Source organism: Diceros bicornis, chromosome 6 (genome assembly GCF_020826845.1).
Source record: "Diceros bicornis minor isolate mBicDic1 chromosome 6, mDicBic1.mat.cur, whole genome shotgun sequence".
NCBI lineage: Eukaryota > Metazoa > Chordata > Mammalia > Perissodactyla > Rhinocerotidae > Diceros > Diceros bicornis.
Genome location: NC_080745.1, coordinates 38,029,500 through 38,047,357, shown reverse-complemented (window position 1 = coordinate 38,047,357; position 17,858 = coordinate 38,029,500). Strand labels below are relative to the sequence as shown.

The window sequence follows — 17,858 nt, the reverse complement described above, 5'->3', positions numbered from 1 at the left end:
GCCTTCCTGCCCCTGCCATTTTCCTGCAATGCATGTTGCTCTCTAATCCCCACATTCTCCTCCACCTCCAGAGATAATAAAAGCTTCATCATTCATCAATGAGATCCAGGTTGTGCCCTTGAGAAGCTCAGAGTCTAGTAAGGAAGCAAACATATAAACAAATCATTTCAACACAATGTGATACATAGAAATATAGAGGCAAGACTGGTTCTGCTTGGGGAGTCAGGAAATATTTCATTCATTTTCTATACACTTGGAGTCATCCTTGACTCTTCTCTTTCTCTCACATCTCACTTCTAATCCATTAGCCTGTTGGCTCTACCTTTAAAATATACCTAAGATCTGACCTCTCGTCTTCCCCTCCACCACCACTGCTCTGGTCCAAGCCACCATCCTCTCTTGCCTGGATTATGAAGGTAGCTTCTTAACTGATCTTCCTGTCTTTGCCTCAGTCTATTTTCTGCACAGCAGTCAGAGTGATCTTTGGAAAAATAAGTCACATAACATCACTCCTTTGCTCAAAATAACTTGCAATGACTTCCCATTTCTCTTAAAATTGAAAATTCTCACCATGGCTAGTAGGCCTGACATGCTCTGCCTGCCCTCTACCCCTCTTTCCTTCTCTGACCTCATTTCCTTTTACTTTCCCCATCTCCCCTTGCTACAGCCATAGTAGCTTCCCTGATGTTCCTTGAGTACACCAAGCACATGCCAGCCCCAGGACCTTGGCACTTGCTGTCCTTTCTACCAAGAACACTTTTACCCCAGGCACTCACATGGCTTACTCCCTTCAGATGTCAGCTCAGATGCCATCTTGTTGATGAGGTCTTCTCTCACCATCCTATATGAAATGGCTGCCCACCCAGTCAGCCCCATTCCTTTATCTCCCTTGCCCAAATTACTTTTCTTCGCAGTACTTATCCCCTGATAGTACCTAGTTATTTGTTTATGATCTGCCTCCTCTACCAGAATACAAACTCCATGAGGGCAGAGACATTATTTCGTTCTCTGCTGCATCCCTTGCACTGGAGCAGTGTAGCAGGGGCTCAAAAAGTATTGTTGAATGAATGAATGAGTGAATGTTTCCTCTTTCGAGTGTGAATATAAAGATATTCTTATAGTGCTGTTCCCTGAGCTCCAGGCATCAAAGAAATGACACCTACCCTTAAAACATTTTGTGAATTAGAAACATTTTAATTGTTTCACAATTGTATGTACCTCCATACAATTGTGAAAATACTGAAATACCTCTGTACCCCAGTTGGTAAAGAGTTGCTGTTCCTGAGCCTGCATCCCCCAAATACCACCACTTCAAGTGTTCCCCTCGCAACCAGAGACACTGCCCACTACAGCAGGGCACCTCCAGGACCCTGCTCCAAAGCTAGACAGCACAGCTACCCAACAGGCCATTAACTGTTTAATATCACTGCTGGAGGTTGTAGCAATTAATGGGTTAAAGGGAAGACCCTAAAGATGTGGCTATTGAAAGATACAGGAAAACAAAAAAGTAAAAAGCATCTTGCCATAGCAGCTCACTCCAGTGAGCAATCCTTCCTATTGCTGACGACAATGTAAATGTCCTGCTGTATAAATGAGATGTCACTTTTTCCAACAGGAATAAAAATCTCATTAAATTATCACCATGGATGCACATGCCAGTTACTACTAGAGCAGTAGTTGTAAAGATTTACATATTCATCTATGAGTCACCTTCTCTTTGCAAATTACTGTTGGCCTACTTTCCAGAGTTTCCAGAATGAAAGAAGCCTGCTTGGAATTATTCTGATGTCAATCCCTTAACAACAACTGATAAGCAGAAAGCAAAAGAGACCTTCTCTTTCCTGTGAGGTGTTTTTTCCCTTGTTCCATCTTCATCACATTTAATAAAAATGAATTGAGGTTTATATTTGTCCTTTAATACATCATCTAATCAAATGAATCACACAAGATAGACATTTACCAGTTGTGGGAAGAGAGACCTCATTTTATAGGCATATACAAGCAAATGATGCTGGAACCCTCGAGAGATATTCTGATTTAACTTCTATGTCTACTTTGAAAATACAGAGGTTCTTTTAAATTTATATTTCACAATAAATTTTGTATTACTATACCACATTCTAAATGTAGACCACTTACACGATTCCTTGAGAAATAACAAATAATATGAAGTCAGAACCTGCTTTGAAAAAACTCTGGAGGAAAATACACCAACTGTTAACGCTGCTAGTGTTAATGGTTCACTGGCAGGGAACAATAAGAGCAGATCTTCATTTTCAACAATATTTATTACTGTACATTGTTTTTCTTCTAAGGGAAAAAAGCAATAAAGAGTTTTCAAAGTAGGAAAACACTGAGACATGGAAAGATATCAGTTAGCAAGGGACAAAGAGCTCCCCTTCTTCAGATATCCAAATGTCTTTGAAGCCTGAAAATCAATAACAAAAATACCATTTCACAGGTCCTTAATTTAGTCTGAAACTCCTTTCTTTAGGGTCAAAGAGAAATTAATAAAGCATTGGCCTGAAACATTACTGCTCTGCACACACACACAGGTCTAGCATGAGCACTGGCCAGGAACTGTCGGGCTCAGTGACACAAATTCTAAAGCACAACCAATCCTACCTACATCACCCACACCTGGAGAAGAGAAAGGATTTCTAAAAGCCTTAGATTTAGAATTTAAAAAAAAAAAAATGAAAGCAAAAAAGAGCTAATGGTTACTTATAAAAAAGAAAACTATCGCATTTTGTTAAATTTTTATCTTGGAATGCTGCATAAAAACAAGAAAAGAAAGTCCACTGAATCATACTTGTCAACATTCATTGAGCCTTTGCTGCATGCAGGACATCTCATTTAATCTTCATAACAGTAGCATGAAGTAATATACTATAGGGTCTGTAAATGTATATTACTCAGAGGTAATATACATTTTACCTATGAGAATGCTGAGGCTCAGAAAGGTTGCCCAAGGTCAGCTAGCTGGAAACTGGAAGCTAGGAGCAATCCAGACAGACAAGCCTGTGTTCACATCTACTACTCCATTATGCTAACAAATCAGTAATTTCAATGGCAGTGGTTGAGACCACATTTAGTGGACCAAAAAGGCATATATACAAGCTTAATTTCTCCTACCTGCAGTTGCTCTACAGGCTAGCCTTTCACCTTAATGAAATACTTTTCGAAATCTGTCCAATGTATCCTGGATTTCCATCAAGCTAATATTCAGCACCTGGGTGAATTTTTGTTTAACATTTTAAAATGTTTTTAGCAGTAACCTTAATCCTTCTCCAAGTGTGTAAAGAACCACTTACATTTTCAGAAATTCTTTTTAATCCAAATTGAGTATAGGGATGCTTAAACATATTTGAAAACAGTTTCTACTCGAAGGTTGAATCATCTATCAACTGCAAGCTTAACAAGGGAAGATATTGATGTCTGTGTACCTTTTCATTTTAAACAACATTTACACAGTCCAGTGTTTCTCTGAACAAGAAGCCTTGAGGTAGCCTGTACATGAAAAGTCCTGTCACTATGACAACTAGAAATGGCAATGATTGCACAGTGATTCATCATGTGTCCCAAATAGAAATTGTTTGCCAGGGACAGAGAAACAACTCAAAGCCAGGCAACACTGGAAAAGAACCCAGTTAAAGAATAACCTGGGGTGGTAGTTGTTTTTAAGTTTTTATTAAATTTTTATACTTTTATGTTAGGACATCTATCTTAATATTACCTCCAGTTCAGAGAGGCAATTAATATGTCTCCCAAAGAAATGTTCATGAAATCATTCATTCACTCATTCAAGAAATTATTTGCACAAAGTAGATGTCCTCTGAGGCAGGTGCTGTGCTAGTGGGGGGCATACCACTGTGAACAAGATGAGCAGGAGGCCTGCCTCCCTGAAGCTTCCAGTATGACGAATCAGCAAACAGGCAACAAGGAGACGTCGTGATACACAGTTTGCTGCCTGACTACAGGGTGCTCTGGGTAGCTGTGGCACACAGGACTTCCGGGAGGAAGTGATGGCTAAGTGAGATCTGACGCAGGAGCATGACCTAACCAATAAAGCAGGGCAGGGAGGTGTGCAGGCCCTGGGGGTGTTCCAGGCAGAAGAAGCAGCAGGCATAAAGGTCTGGAGAGTAGAAAACAGGGCACATTAAGGAGCCAAGGTAGTTCTGAACAGCTGAAACATGTGGTTGTATGTGTGGTGGTGGAGAGAAAATGAAGAAGGAGAGCTGATAAGTAGGGGGAGCACAAGATAAAGGGGCTTGTACCTAAAGGCCCAGGAATGACAAAGAATGAACTATTGCTACACATACAATATGGGTAAATATCACCGACAAAATGTAAAGCAAAAGAAGCCACACACAAAAGAGTACATACTGTAAGATTCCACTTATAAGAAATTCAAAACTAATCAATGATGATACAGATCCAAAAATGGGAGAGGGTGCTGACTTTGAACAGGACATGAAAAGGCAGTTCTGGGGTGCTAGAAATGTTCTACATCTGCCTCTGGGCAGGGGTTAAACTGGTTATACACAGGCACAAATTTATCAAGTTTACACTTATTATTTGTTCCTGTTGCCCTAAACAAGTTATGTCTTAATAAAAAGGGGAAAAATCAAATGAGCAAAAGTAATAGTTAAGTATCTAACAAAAGATGACTCCATATATTGGAAAATGATCTGTTTATACAAATCAACAGGATCAATGATTTCTAGAGAAAATTAATAAAGAGCTTTAAGATAAGGGAAAAAAATTTTTAATGAAGAGGAGTTTGGGTTTTATCATTTGTGCAATGTAGAGCTATAGATAGGCCTTAATCATTATATTTTCCTCATAGAAAAATCATATATACTATATATGATATAGCTATAGTATACACATATATAGCTATATATATTATATATATATACACACTATATATGATGTAGCTATAGTATACACATATAGCTATAGTATACACATATAGTAAAGATAATCATCAAATTTCAGATAGTGTTACCTACTTGGAGGCTAAAATCAGGGTAAGAATACACAAGAAACTTCAACTGCATTGGTAAAGTTTTAAGCTGGGTGGTACATACATGAGGATTCATTATAGTATTCTTATACCTTTTTATACATAATCTTTTATTTATTTCCATAATTAAAAAGAAAGACCACTATCTGCAGTGTGAAGCAATTAAAGGAGTGCTGTAGGGATCTAGGCATGAAACGATGGTGGCTTACCTACTGTAGTGGCTGTGGTGATGGTAGGAAGAGGACCTACAGGAGAGAGATGTGGAAGGTAAATCGCCAGCATTTGGTAATCAATCAGATGTAGACGTGAGAGAGAGGAGGGACACAAGGTTTCTGCTTGACAAATTGCGTGGATAGTGGTGCCATTTAGTGATATGGGGAAACATAGAAAAATTAGTGAGATTTTTGAGTGGGTGAGAGAAGATGCCCAGTTTTTGACAAGATGACTTTGAAATGTCTCCAAATGGAGACTTCCAAAAAGCAATTGAAACTACAGTCTGAAGATGAGGAATGAAAACTGAGTTAAGAATAGACTTGGGAGCCATCAACAAAGAGCTGATGATTGAAGCCACAGACTTGGACAAGAGTCCAGAGAGAAAGTGGGGAGTAAGATGAGAAGAGAGTTTAGGGGGGAAGATTAGGGCAGCAGAGGAGTCACAAAGGAAACAGAAAGAGTAGCCCAAAAGGTTGGAGGGAAAGCATGAGTGTATACCTTCATAGCTAAGAGAAAAGAGTGTTTCAAGGAGCTTGGTCAATAGTGTCAAATTCTGATGCAAGCTCAGGGAAGATAAGGACCAAAAAGTAACGATTGGATTTGGCAGCCAGGAAGTCCTTGGTCTCTATTACAAGAGCCATTTCTGAGAAAGGTGAGGAGGAAGTCGGCCTGGGATAAATTGAAAACTGAGTGAAAGGAAAGTAGAGATATCAACCTCGGACTTCTTTTTCAGGAAGTTTGGCCCTAAGGAAAGTGATAGGGAAGAAGCAGGAGGGAGACAGGTTCAGGAAGGATAATTTATTTGTTTGTATTTTTTCAAGCTGAGATACACATAAGCAATTATGTCTAAATTTATGACAATGGGATTTAAATTATGATAAAGAAAAAAGTATGAATATATTATATACGAACATATTCAGGCCCCTGAAATGAAGAAAACACAGCAAGGTTCTCATCAAGACAAAACTACCTGGTTACAAACAACCTTAAGTCATGTTAACACTCAAGAACTGGTGAAATAAAGCATAAACTGGACAAATTTCAAACCATGAAGCAACACATAATAGCAGAAAGAAAAATACATATTAAAAACTACTATAAGAGAAAAGACCCTACACAGTTCCCTCCTACCATTCAATAGTGCAAAAACATTCTTTAACATTGAATGAAAGAATACATTTAAGTATAACAGATAAAAGAATATTCAGTTACTATTCAATGGCTTTTTAGTTCTGTACGCTATTCATTTTCATAAGAAATAGCCATTATTAAATACTTACCAGCTTTGGAGTTTTCAGGATGCTTGTCGGGGTGATATTCCAGGGCTCTGACCTTAAATTCTGCCAGGATTTGTTCAACCTAAAACAAAAATCAGTGTTTAAAATAAGGAGTCCTTAGGCCGGCCCTGTGGCTTAGCGGTTAAGCGCGTGCACTCCACTACTGGTGGCCCGGGTTCGGATCCCGGGCGCGCACCAACGCACCGCTTCTCTGGCCATGCTGAGGCCATGTCCCACATACAGCAACTAGAAGTATGTGCACCTATGACATACAACTATCTACTGGGGCTTTGGGGGAAAAAAAGGAGGAGGATTGGCAATAGATGTTAGCTCAGAGCCGGTCTTCCTCAGCAAAAAGAGGAGGATTAGCACGGATGTTAGCTCAGGGCTGATGTTCCTCACAAAAAAATAAAATTAAAATAAAATAAAATAGAATAAAATAAAATAAAATAAAGAGTCCAGCTTAAATGGCATCAAGGAAGAAATTGGACATCAGTCCTTCCCAAAACAGCCATGATCAACCTAACATTTTATTTTGATCCTTATATTTGTATTTTGACTTTTCACTCTAAGAAATAATTTTCTCAATAACGAAATTCAGAAAGCATCTAATAAAAGCTCCTATTCAAATAGTGACGTTTGTGATGACAATTTACCTTGCCACTGTATTTAGATGATGGCCCAAGACACCTATGAGCTCAATATATTTAAATGTCAAAAATGGTCAGATAGGTTTATCCTTAGACTATATAAAAGATATGTTCACACATCTGAGTTCTTCAAAAGATGCTTAGCCACCATTTATTATTAAAGGACGACTGTCCAGTTATAAATTAATCCATTATAAAGTTCCTTCTTCCTGCCTTTTGGTCCTTTTCTTTTTTATTAAGAATTTCACAATTTAAAAAAAGAACATAATTCAAACCTGATCATTTTGTTACCAATTAACAGCTTGGTTAAAGATTTTGATTGAGAAAACAGAAACTTCAGCCCAAACTAAAATGAAATGTGAGAGCCATCTATGATTTGATTTGATTTCACTCACCTTCCTAATCCTTATTATCATGAATTATCAAGACTTGGCTTTATTCATCATAATTACAATGACAGCAGCAGGAGACAACAGTGGTTATGTGGCTCTGGAATCTGCTTTGTTTTAAATCCCAGTTCTGCCCTGAGACTTTAGGAAAGTTATATAACTTCCATGTGCCTAGGTTTCCTCATTTTTACATTACATGAATAATATAAGTAGAGCACTTAACACAAAGCCTGGTCACAGTAAAAACTCAATAATAGTAGCTATTATTAAACGTCAGTGGTTAAGTAACTTGTCTCAAGTCATTTAGCTAGTTATTTTGAAAGGTAAGTTTTTTGTTAACTAAGCAGTTGAACTTCAAATCCAATCATCTTAACCACTATTTTATATGGCCAAATTCTTCAGGCTTAGGGACCTGTTATTAAGTTTCATATTTACTACCCACTAATTAATGAAAGCAAATTATGTCTTGTTTGAGAAATGAATTCTCTCTCTTTTTTTTTTTTGTGAGGGAGATCAGCCCTGAGCTAACATCTGTGCTAATCCTCCTCTTTTTGCTGAGGAAGACCGGCTCTGAGCTAACATCTATTGCCAATCCTCCTCGTTTTTTTCCCCCAAAGCCCCAGTAGATAGCTGTATGTCATAGTTGCACATCCTTCTAGTTGCTGTATGTGGGACCCGGCCTCAGCACGGCCGGAGAAGCGGTGCGTCGGTGCGCGCCCAGGATCCAAACCCGGGCCACCAGTAGCGGAGCGCGCGCGCTTAACCGCTAAGCCACCGGGCCAGCCCAAGAAATGAATTCTCAAGCAGCTCAGTTCAATATTGTCATAAGATTCAGGGGAGAAACATTTTTATCAGCTCCACATTAATCAATTCGCATAGAAAATTTCTTCACTTTTACAATCAAAGTCAGGCTGTGTTAGATACGCATATGTACAAAGCCCAGACTAATAATTCTGTTCTTTTCCTTGTTAAGCATCTACTGAGGACCCCGTGATAGAACAGGAAGAGACAGACTTGCTGTTAAGAACTGTTAATTCATTGTGCTTCCTCTTCCTGGGTGCTCCCTATAGCCATCAGTCACCATAACATGCTTGTATAACAAAGAAAATTGAAGATGATTTACTTTTGAATTTTAAAATATTAAATATTCTACAGAGCCTAGTAGGAAGCATTTTTCAGTTAACAAGTAATTTATGAATACTTACAAACTCTCTTTGAAAACATTTCTATCAATACAGAGTAAAAAGTAAAAGCCCCTTTACCCACCTTTCCCCAAGATAACAGGTTACGTCCTACAAGATAAATTTTTTACACATTTACATACATATTTATGTATCTATCTTGGGGCGTTAATAACATAAATAGATAAAATTATACATATCTATCAAAGGTAGAAAATTTGGGGTTTTATTGTTATGGTTGTTGTTTTATTTTTTAACTCCTATCTTATTAGGAAACATTCTGTTATTAGCCCATGGAAGCAAACATGTCAAAATGGTTAATTCTCAGTAGTGCTAACGTGTGTGATTGGTAGTTTCTTCTTTATATTTTCTGCATTTTGCCAATTCTATATTTTAAAAAATTAACAATAGTCCATAGCTGTCTTTCATTACTTTTCATAGTTTTACTGTCACAAAGTTTATCACTTTGTGGAACTGGTTCTGGGTAAACTAACTGGTAAAGTGGGTTAGTTTGCCTTGAGCACGTTCTGTTTATCTCCTGGTATCCACACCCCAGTGCCCAGTGCCAAGTGCAGCCCTCCAGCAAGTGAGGCCCTCCGTGTCAAGGTCACTGACTCCTGCCTTCCCGAACCAATGTCCAAGGTCTAGAAAACTGCCTATCCTGTTGGTCAATAAACATACAAAAAAGGCCAATTTTACTCATAATCAAATACACCAAAACATCCAAGGGATAATAATGACCAGTGTCATTGAGGGTGCAAAGAAATGAACATTGTCGTGCTCTCCTGGTGAGGGTGTAAATAGGTGCAAATTTTCTGGTAAGCAATGAAAATATATATATATATGAAAAGCCTTTAATTTTTTTCATAATCTTTGATCCAACCATTCCAATTCTAGGAATTTGTCTAAGGAGATAATCAGAAGTGGGAATTTAGTTATAAGAAGGTTCAAATGAATAAAATGTTATAAATTTTAAACTAAAATCTGTGTATCCAGAAAAAAGACATTTGTTAAAGTTAATTGTAATATAGCTATAGGCTGGGATATTTTGCAGTCCTTAAAAAACTCGTCTTGTAGTAGAAGACTTTTAATAATCTGAAAAATTTTATGTAATGTATTTCTAAAAGAAAAAGTAAGCTACAAAGCATCATGTGCAGTATAAACCCATAATGTTTTACCTCGAAAGAGATTATGTAACGTGTGTGTGTGTGTGTGTGTGTGTGTGTATATAAATATATATATTAATGATGATAATAATAATAATAGCTAAGATTTATTGAGACTTACTATGTGCCAGGCACTGTTCTAAGCACTTTATATATAGCATCTCATTTAATTCCCACAACTCTATGAGATGGGTACTATTATTATTCCCATTTTGCAAATTAGGAAACCAAGACACAGAAAAGTTAAGTAATTTTCCCAAGGTCACACAACTAGTAAGTTGCAGAGCCTAGATTTGAACTCAGACAGTCTGACTCCAAACATACATAAAAATACACATGTAAATATATACACATATATGCATGTACTTATTTATATAATATAGATACAGCATATATGCACACATAATTGGCATGCAAATGTCATACTCCCAAATATTAAGCATTTGGGTTAATGTTTTTCTTTGTCCTTTCTTCATACTCCACATTTTCTTATCAAACATATATTAATTTTAGAAATTAAATTTTAAAACTTAAAAACTGATCTTATCCATATCCTATTAGTATAATATTTTGATCTGTGCCAGGAAATACTCTATTGTGCAATAGGGACTAATCTGATTCCCACTTGGATGGATCTCGTCTAGCTTTCCCTGGCCACACAAATGCCCTCTGTCTCTCCCTCCGTGCATCTAAATTTTGACTGAGTAAGATCATTTCAAGCTCCATCTCTTCTCTGAAGTCTTTTCAGATATTCTTTCTTTAATTCCTGTTGCACTTATAGATAGTACCACACAGCATAGTACTTATTTGTTCGCAAATTGCTTTCTGTGTAGTATTAGTTTTGGCTCCTTGACCGAATGCCAAGTTCCTTATACACTCGTACCACGTCTCACCTTTTTGTTTTGCTTTGTTTAGGTTTCCCCCCTCACATCTAGTACTGGCTCTATTCCAAGGGTTGAACAAATACTTGATTACAGATTGACAGATAATTCTTCAAAAAACGTGACTAGTGTAATAGGAGCTTTCTGAAAATTGTGATTTATTCATTAAAAGAATGAACTGATTCCAGGGATGGAAATTTATATGCTGCAGAAAAGAGAATATTCATTTTAATAAGTGGATTAATTAGTATCCATCATATTCACATTAATTAATTTGAAACTAAATTTTTCCCACAAAACTCCAGATATTAGAACTATCCTTGAAATAAATGCCATGAGAGATCATCCTACATCATTCTAATCAAATGATAATTAATTAAAGCACGAGCTATAGAAACAAAATATATAGTGGTAGCATTGGCTTATAATCCATAAAATACAACAACTATTAATCCATAGTGACAAAAATAGCTGAATAAATAAATAAATGTGAGAGAAGGAATAGCTTTTCTTTACAGAAGAATTCCCAGTAATTAATGTAAAATGAATGAGGAAAATAGAAAGTCACCACGAGGCAAACACCATAGTAGTAACTGTTACAGGCAAGATCCACCAGAGGATGCTAAAATCAGTGGGTGAAAGTTTGAGGAGAAACACTATATAGTCTCAAAAAATCTTCACCAAGATGTTTGTTAATTACAAAAGGGAAACTAGTGGGGCCGGCCCCGTGGCTTAGTGGTTAAGTGCGCACGCTCCGCTACTGGCGGCCTGGGTTCAGATCCCAGGCGCACACCAACGCACCGCTTCTCCAGCCGTGCTGAGGCCGGGTCCCACATACAGCAACTAGAAGGATGTGCAACTACGACATATAACTATCTACTGGGGCTTTGGGGGAAAAAAAAAGGGAGGAGGATTGGCAATAGATGTTGGCTCAGAACCGGTCTTCCTCAGCAAAAAGAGGAAGATTAGCATGGATGTTAGCTCAGGGCTGATCTTCCTCACAAAAATAATTAATTAATTAATTAATTAATTTAAAAAGGGAAACTAGTAACCCTACAGTGGAAAAACCTGGCAGGAGGACCCTGACAGATGCCACCTTAACCAAGTGACCAAGGTCAATAAGACATATCAACATCATGTACCCCTGATACGATACACTGATAAGGGCACAACATCACTTCTGCGGTGTTCTTTCCAAAAACTCATAGCCTCAATCTAATCATGAGAAAACATCAGACAAACCAAAATTGAGGGACATTCTACAAAATAACTGACCATTGCCCTTCCAGGTGTCCAGGTCGTGAAAGACAAGGAAGTATGAGAAACTGTCATTTTGGAGGAAAGGAACAGAACAGGACAACTAAGTTTAATAAAGGATCCTGGCTTGGCTCTTGGAAAAGAAACAGGACATTAGCAGAAAATTTGATGAAATTAGAATGAGACCTATCCTTTAGATCAAGGTCGACTAACTCTGGCCCTCCATCTGTTTTTTAAATAAAGTTTTATTGGAAGACAGCCATGGTCATTTATTTACATACTATCTATGGATAGTATCTCACAATGGCAGAGTTGAGTAGTTGTGACAGAGACCATAAGTCCTACAAAGTCTAAAATATTTGCTGTCTCAGGGCCAACACCAGGGTGAGGTAAGCAGGATGCCTAGGTTTAAGGAGGTACGCCCTCTCTTAGGTTTCTGCTCCTGCACAACTCTGAGCATTAGCACCTTGTTACGTTTTGTGTCCTAAGCACCCTGCTTGCCTCACCCTAGTCCTGACCCTGTCCTGATCTGGTCCTTTACAAAAAATGCTTGCTGGAGCCTGATTGAGTGAATACTATTGTACCGACGTTAATTTTCTGATTTTGATTAATTTTACTACCGTTAGAAACAATGTTAACATTAAGGGAAACGGAGTGAAGTGTATACAGGAACTCTCTGCATTATTTTTGCAACTTTTCTGTAAGTCAAAAATTATTCCAATAGGTGGAGCACAGAGGATTTTTAGAGCAATGAAACTATTCTGTATGATACTATTATGGTGGATAAATGTCATTGTACATTTGTCCAAACCCATAGAATGTACAAACCCAAGAGTAAAGCATAATGTAAACTATAGGCTTTGGGTGATTATGATGTGTCAACGTAGGTTCATCAGTTGTAACAAGTGTACCACTCTGGTGGGGATGATGATAATGGGGGAGGCTATGCATGAGTGGGGGGAGGAGGTATATGGGAAATCTCTGTACCTTCTGCTCAATTTTGCCATGAACGTAAAACTGCCCTAAAAAGTCTGTCAAAAAATCATTTCAAAATAGAACATTTAAAAAAATAATGTGAATTATAGGATAGCATAAATTTACAAAGTTCCAAGAGCACAGTATTGCTGTGAGGCCAAAACAACACCTACAACCACCACAACAACTTACTATGTGCTAGGCACTATTCTAAGTACTTTATATATCATGTCTCATTTAATCCCCACAACAACTCTATGAGGTGGATACTATTATTATCCCCATTTGCAGATTAGAAAACCAAGACATATATTATTCACTATAGCCAAGACATGGAAGCAACCCAAGTGTCCCTCGACTGATTATTGAATAAAGAAGATGTGGTATATATATATACCATGGAATACTACTCAGCCATAAAGAAAGACAAAATCGTCCCATTTGCAACAACATGGATGGACCTGGAGGATATTATGTTAAGTGAAATAAGCCAGAAAGAGAAAGACAAACAGGGCATGATTTCACTCATATGTGGAAGATAAACCAACACATGCACAGATAGAACTGTTTGGTGGTTACCAGGGGCTAGGGTGGTGGGGGGTGGGCACAAGGGATGGAAGGATGCACTTATATGGTGACTGATAAACAATAATGTACAACAAAAATTTCACAATAAAAAAAAAAAAGAAAACCGAGGCATAGAAAAGTTAAGTAATTTTCCCAAATCACACAGCTAGTAATGGTAAAATTTAAACCCAGGTAGTCTGAAATCAATAAGAAGAGAACTAGAAAAAAAAATAGGTGTTTCCATTTATCGAGTTTATGATCAATTTTAAAGTCTATGAAATCTTGACATCAGAAAGTCTTATATTGCTGCTGAAATGGTGAGCAAATATGAAAATATCAAATAAGATCTACCACAGAGAAGATGCCTTACACCACTAGTGTAAGAAGATTTGATAGCATGTCCTTTGTGTAAAATCCCATATAGGGAGAGCAAAGTGACTGACTTGGAATGAAACTTTGGTAAATGTATTTGAAATGGGGGGCATGTTGTTTTCTACTCAACAGCATGGAAATCCTCCCATGGTCTATATATGTTATGTAATTCATTTCCAACACAAGCTTTAAATTGTAAGAACTGTATACTAAAAAGAATTATGTGTGTCTCAACTCAGTTGTTACAACTAGAATGAAAATATCAAGTTGCTTTGAAATTATAACTGCTAAATTGCTTTTGAGTATGAACAATTATGGTCAATTTTAGAGCAAATCAAGCGAATATTTGAAGTAAAGGAAATCTATCCAATACAAATCAAGTAAAGGAAATGTTACACTAAATACTCAAAAAATGGCATTAAAATATTTTTAAATGAGAAGGATACACATAAAAAGAAGAGGGCAACGACATCTATAAAAAGAATTGACAAAATTGTGACAGGTCATTTCATTTTAAATAAATGATTGTTATCTACACATGCTATGCCATGGACAGAATCAGTAAAATACATCCAGAAAAAGGAATGTCAAGACAATGCTTTTATTCTTTTAATATATGCCACAGTATATACAAAGTATGATTATAACTGATAACCACGAAATGAAACCATTATAAACATTATAAATAAACATTTTTTTTAGTCTATTCAAAATTAATCCTCCTTTGTAGACTGAAAAGACAGCAACAACTACAAAGGACTGACTAAACGGGTCCAGAGATTTATTATGGGCATATAAAAATGTTTACTTTATAACCTAGCATGACAACATTTTTTAAAAATCTAAATTGTGAAACTTATCAAGCTAAATAATGTTCCTTTGATTTTAAATAGTTCCTTCAAAAATTATTTGGCAATAGTGTAATCCAAAGTGTGAATAACACATATGGTAAAAATGGTAATAAGCTTTCTAAATTGCTACAGCAAATCACCACCAAAGTAAACAAGAGTAACATATTATCCCTAAGGAGAAATATGCAACTAAAGGAGCATTATAACTTGTGTGTGTGTAACTACCAGGTACCTAAGACAACTTCTTCAGCGTGATGAAGTTAGAGATTTTAATCCTTTGTGTCCAGTATCATATTCTATTCTCCAAACAAAACTAAGTACATTTTATTACTAAACTTCAGTCTTATGAAACAAAGATAAACAGAAAAATATTTTACTTTAAAATATTTTAATATTAATAGTTATATTTTAGGAATAAAATAAATATTTTAATAATTATTATATAAAATATAAAATAATATGAATATATTTAATAATGTAATTGAAATATATTTCATATTGATCTCAACAGTATTTAAAATATTGAAAAACTGGAAATAAATGAAATATTTAACAATAAGAAAATAATCAATTGCAGTACAACAATAAAATGAAATTTGCAATTATTAAAATATGTATGAAGAGTGTTTAATAGCATGGAGAAATCCTTGTTATAATGTTAGTGGGTAAGCAGGAATCAACTATATATATAATATCCTCCAAAACATGTCTTTAAAAAGTATATATAGAAAAAAGACTGGAGATTAATATACCAAACATTAATAGTGTTACCCTTGGGAGGTAGAATTATAAACGAGTTTTCCATAATTTAAAAAACTTTTACAACCTTTATAATTGTCTATGGGGACCTTTAAAAACATTATTCCATTATGGATCAAGTAAACTACAGAGTATTCACACATTTTGTTTCAGAAGCCACCCTTTTTTAAGAAGTAATTTCTCTCACACAATTTGACATATTAACATAAAAGGATGTTCCTTGGTTTATATAATTTAACTGCTCACATAAAATTACATATTTTAATAAAATATTTTAAAATCACTAATTACTAGAAAATTACACTTCATCTCAATTATAGTGTAAATTACCATGATAAAGATATAGTTTATGTATACTATGAAACACTGCCAACAGCAATTACAATAAAATTTCAAATATGTATTTTTAGTATATTTGAAATAGAGTCTATGATGATGTGCCAGAATACACATATTCAATCAGAAGTGTCCATAAAATTGCAATAGGACACTATTCAAGTAAAGACCCAACACACATTTAAATCCTTAACTTTCCCTGAGCAAAAAATGCTTTCAAGTAATACAAGATTAGATTTTTGGGCAATGTGACTAAAAATTCAAAGCTAAAACCTTAAATACAAGCTTGAAATATTGTTGTGAAAAAGAACAGCACTATCACTGTCTTACCGAAGACAGTTCATCACATCCCAGGAGCGTGTAGTAATCTTCAGTATCTTCTGACCTGTAATTCAGTATTGCGTCCATTGAGATTACTAACTCAGCTTTTCTTCCCTCTGAAACAAGAGGCACAATGAGCCGTGAATTAACAGGAAAAGCCTTTTTAAAACTGGTTTACAGCGGCACGTTCCAAACGGCAGTAACCAGATTTAAGGCTGGTCATAGTGAATACACCAGATGTCATCCTAGACCTTTGAATACTCCACCTTTCATTGGCTGTCGGCAGCAGAGAAAAGAAAGGCCACATGCCTCGCTGCTGCAGTGCTGCCTGGGATCTGTAGTCTGAGTTTATGTAAGTGATGCAGATGAACCATTCATCTTATGGGTTAACAAAGACTGTCCATTTTTACATGCTCTCCAAATTAGCCATCTCTCCATTTCCTCCATATTTTTATCTTTTTCCTTTTTTTTTTAAAGAGATAGAAGAAAATTTGAAGCAATATGGTAAAATCTCAGGATTTGTTAAATATGAATAGCAGGTGCTTTTCTGATGTTTCATAATTTTTTAAATAGTTTAAAAGTGGAAGGAAATAGACTAGGAGAGCAGATTCATAAATCTGATAATTTATTCATTCAACAAATATTTATTCAGGACCTTATTTTGTGACCAGCACAACTGTAGGAAAAGGCTTGGTAAACAAGTCTTGGTTCTTATGGAGCTTACATTCAGATAGAGGGAGACACACAATAAACACATAAATAAACAATATCATTTAAAATAGTGATTTGTGCTGCGAAGGAAATGAAATAGGTCAGTGAGAAGGAGAACTGTATGATGACCAGAGCCTATGGCTGTGCCATATCTCCTAGGCTGGCTCTCCAGACTCAGGAGTGCGGCTGGCCTAGGGCAGGTCCAGAGAGTCTTTGTTTCAGCTGGCTGTGGCTCTAGTAAATGCAAGTCAGGTCTAGGATTTAAAGAAGGTGAGTGGTCAGGGATACAACAAATTTCACATCGCTTGAGGTATTTGGAGGTCTACTTGGTTATCACAAAATCCTGACCAGAATAACTGACACACAGCTTTAAAATGATGTGAAGTTGCTGCTGTGGAAAACAAGGTGGCGATTCCTCAAAAATTTAAACATAGAATTACCATATGATGCAGCAGTTCCACTTCTGGGTATATACTCAAAAGAATTAAAAGCAGAGACTTGAACAAATATTTGTACACCCATGTTCATAGCATCATTATTCACAATAACCAAAAGGTAGAAGCAGCCCAAGTGTCCATCAATAGATGAATAGATAAACAAAATGTGGTATACACATACAATGGAATATTATTCAGCTTTAAAAAGGGAAGGAAATTCTGACACATACTACAACATGAATGAACCTTAAAGACATTATCCTAGGTGGAATAAGCCAATCACAAAAAGAAAAATTCTGTATGATTCCACTTTTATGAGATACCTACAGTAGTCAAATTCATAGAGACAGAAAGAAAAATAGAGGTTACTAGGCGCTGGGGGGAGGGATGAATGGGGCGTTATTGCTTAACAGATATGAAGTTTCAGTTTGGGATGATGAAAAAAGTTCTGGAGATGGATGGTTGTGACAGTTGCACAACAATGTG

General features: G+C 36.4%; 1 protein-coding gene across 2 annotated transcripts in view; it reads right to left on the bottom strand.

Moving 5' to 3' along the window:
• Positions 1–16,433, bottom strand: part of DNAJC12 (DnaJ heat shock protein family (Hsp40) member C12) — a 31,938-nt gene extending 15,505 nt beyond the window's left edge. The window contains exons 1-3 of one of the 2 annotated variants that reach the window (XM_058542667.1): positions 16,234–16,433; positions 6,523–6,601; positions 5,239–5,274 (exon numbers count right to left, since the gene is read on the bottom strand). In XM_058542667.1, coding sequence (XP_058398650.1) covers positions 5,239–5,274; positions 6,523–6,601; positions 16,234–16,311 — 193 coding nt within the window. In that variant the 5' untranslated portion in view covers positions 16,312–16,433. The remainder of the gene's footprint in view (positions 1–5,238; positions 5,275–6,522; positions 6,602–16,233) is intronic. The other variant, XM_058542668.1, reaches the window with a different exon arrangement.
• Between the last annotated feature and the right edge of the window lie 1,425 nt (positions 16,434–17,858).